At 37.9% G+C, this 2,500-nt stretch overlaps 2 protein-coding genes across 3 annotated transcripts in view; one reads left to right on the top strand and one right to left on the bottom strand.

The window, feature by feature from the left end:
* Nucleotides 1-2,500, top strand: part of LOC116034155 (receptor-interacting serine/threonine-protein kinase 3-like) — a 412,721-nt gene that overhangs the window by 40,674 nt on the left and 369,547 nt on the right. The window lies entirely within an intron of this gene.
* Nucleotides 1-2,500, bottom strand: part of esrrd (estrogen-related receptor delta) — an 11,239-nt gene that overhangs the window by 8,423 nt on the left and 316 nt on the right. Inside the window, exon 2 of one of the 2 annotated variants that reach the window (XM_036001635.1) lies at nt 569-908. The exons of the other annotated variant lie outside the window; for it this stretch is intronic. Coding sequence (XP_035857528.1) covers nt 569-908 — 340 coding nt within the window. The remainder of the gene's footprint in view (nt 1-568; nt 909-2,500) is intronic. 2 annotated transcript variants of the gene reach the window in all.

The following is a 2,500-nucleotide window of genomic DNA, read 5'->3' as shown; positions in this document are numbered from 1 at the left end:
GACTACTAGCCAGTCAGAAGCAGAGTATGAGGGCGTGCCATGCTAGCAGCTAGGCGAGCATTATAACGTGTGTTCCAAAGTGACCACGTTTGTCTCTGAAGTAAAGGCTGGACTACAACAGAGCTGTTTGGAGCAGTTTGTGAACAGTTTTTTCTGTTGGAGATGGTAAGTCCCTTTGGGGAGGACTTTGGGCTTTTTCACTTTGTAAACCTGTAACGTGAACAAAAAAGATATATAACACAATAAAGAAAAGGGGGGAAAGCCCAAAAGCATAATATGAGCACTTTAAGGGGGATGGTGTTTTAACCCAAACCACAATCTTTTTTCTAATCTTAACTTGTCGTTTTGGTGTCTTAACTTAACTGTCGGTACCGCATGACGCTCACTTTTTTTTGGTCGGCTAAACTCAACTGTAACGGCCTCTGTCACGGTGCTCTGTAGCCGGCTCACAGTCACCTTCCCTCGGCTAAACTTCGTCACGTGACCGGTCGTCCCAGAAAAGAAAGACTGAAGCTGAGAAAGCATGTTAGAAAATAAAGTCTTCATTCAGAGTTGTAAAGTTTTTCACCTGCGCTGAATACGAGTCCGCCTGCAAGACAGAAAATGGCACCGAAGCCTCTGGCACCGTGTCACAGCCTCGGACACTTCCGCCGCTGGAACTACATTCTGTCGGGGAGTCGGGCTCCTGTGCACCGCAGAGAGGGCTATAGGAGGAGGAAGAGGAAGAGGAGGAGGAAGAAGAGGAGGCGGGGCTGGGGAGGAGGAAGGCCCGGTGGGAGGGGCTGAGAGTGGGGGGGAAGGAGGGACTGAGGGGGGGGAAGGAGTGGAGGAAGGAGGCCGTAGACTGAGCTACATCAGCGGGGCCGGAGGAGGAAGAGGAGGAGGAGGAAGAGGAGGAGTCCAAGAGGCTGAGGAGGAAGAAGAGAGTGAGATGAAACAGATCAGCAGCTAAACATCTCAGGGTTCACCGTCTAGGGGTTTTCACTTGTTCAGTTGGGCGAAAAGTGAAAAGAAAGAAGAAAAATGTCAAATGTGTCAGAAAAAAAAAACTTTAAACAGCCCCAAAAAGGTAAAAAAAAACAAAACAACAAAAAACATTGAAAATGAACTTCGAAAAAACGTTAAAAAAAACTTAAAAACATCAAAAGCGTTGAAAAAAATTCTATATTATAATTATTATGTTATTATTAATTATTATTATTATATATCTAGGGAGGTCCTGGGACATGTCTGCATGGATCTTAAAAAACATTGAAAAAAATAGTTAAAAAGAGACAAAAATGTCAAAGAAAGAACAAACATTTTGTGACCCAGTTACTTTGAGATGAAGTTATATTTATAATATAATACTTTCTAATTTCTGAAAACTTTTCAGTACTACAGAGATGTACTTTTAGAAGTAGCAGCATAGGCGTAGATTTTTTTAGACATTTTTTTCACTGTTTTTGTCCCCCTTTTTTTGGAACTTCTTTCGGGAATTTTTCTGTCTTTTTCAAGCTTTTTTGGACAATTTTTCAACGTTTTTGTCGCCTTTTTTAGTTTTTCACAACGTTTTTGTTGCGTTTTCCAACATGTTTCTCTTTTTTTGACGTTGTTGTCTCTTTTTTTCCACAATTTCATAAAAAATATAGAATAACCCGTCAAAAAACACCATCAAAAACGTCCAAAAAAAATGCAAACGTTGAAAAATAAAGGTCGGAAAAAAATACAAAAAGTTCGTGAAGAACGACAAACAAAAATCTCCCAAAACCAATCATATTTATTGGGGGGGACATATCTACCTCTTCTAAATATTGGGGGGGGGGACATAATGGAAATAATGGTTTTGCCTGTAGTGTCTCCCCTTATGTTGTCTTCAAATTTGACCTGTTTTTCAAAATGTCTATATCAGAAATATGGGTTACCTAATTTTAATTACCCCCAAAATAACACAGATGATTCCTTACATTGCGCTTCGCAAATACAACAAAAGATAGGATCTACTTTCATTGACTTTTGGGTGTTTTATAAAAACTATTGCACTTGAAAAAGAAAATGTTTCATAACTAGACTGAACATTGACATATACCCCCCTGTAATTATCCTTCATTTAATATGAGTCTAAATAATTCATCATTTCTGCTTTTTTAACTCAAGAATTAAGTATAATCTCCTATAAATGAGGTTTTTTTATTGACCATGAATTCCAAATATGTAGTAAATGTAAAACTGGTAATAAGTTGGTGTTAGTGGTGGTTATACATGATAGTGAAAAGAAGTGTAAAACGTCAAAAAAAGAGCCAAGAACATAGAAAAAAGAGCCAAAAGTGTTGACAAAAGAGACGAAAACATAGAAAAAATAGCCAAAAACATTGAAAAAACAGCCAAAAACATAGAAAAAAGAGCCAAAAGTGTTGACAAAAGAGATGAAAACATTGAAAAAATAGCCAAAAACATTGAAAAAATAGCCAAAAACATAGAACAAATAGCCAAAAACATTGAAAAAATAGCCAAAAGTGTT

Source organism: Sander lucioperca, chromosome 5, assembly GCF_008315115.2.
Source record: "Sander lucioperca isolate FBNREF2018 chromosome 5, SLUC_FBN_1.2, whole genome shotgun sequence".
Lineage (NCBI taxonomy): Eukaryota > Metazoa > Chordata > Actinopteri > Perciformes > Percidae > Sander > Sander lucioperca.
This window is presented reverse-complemented; position numbering and strand designations above follow the sequence as displayed.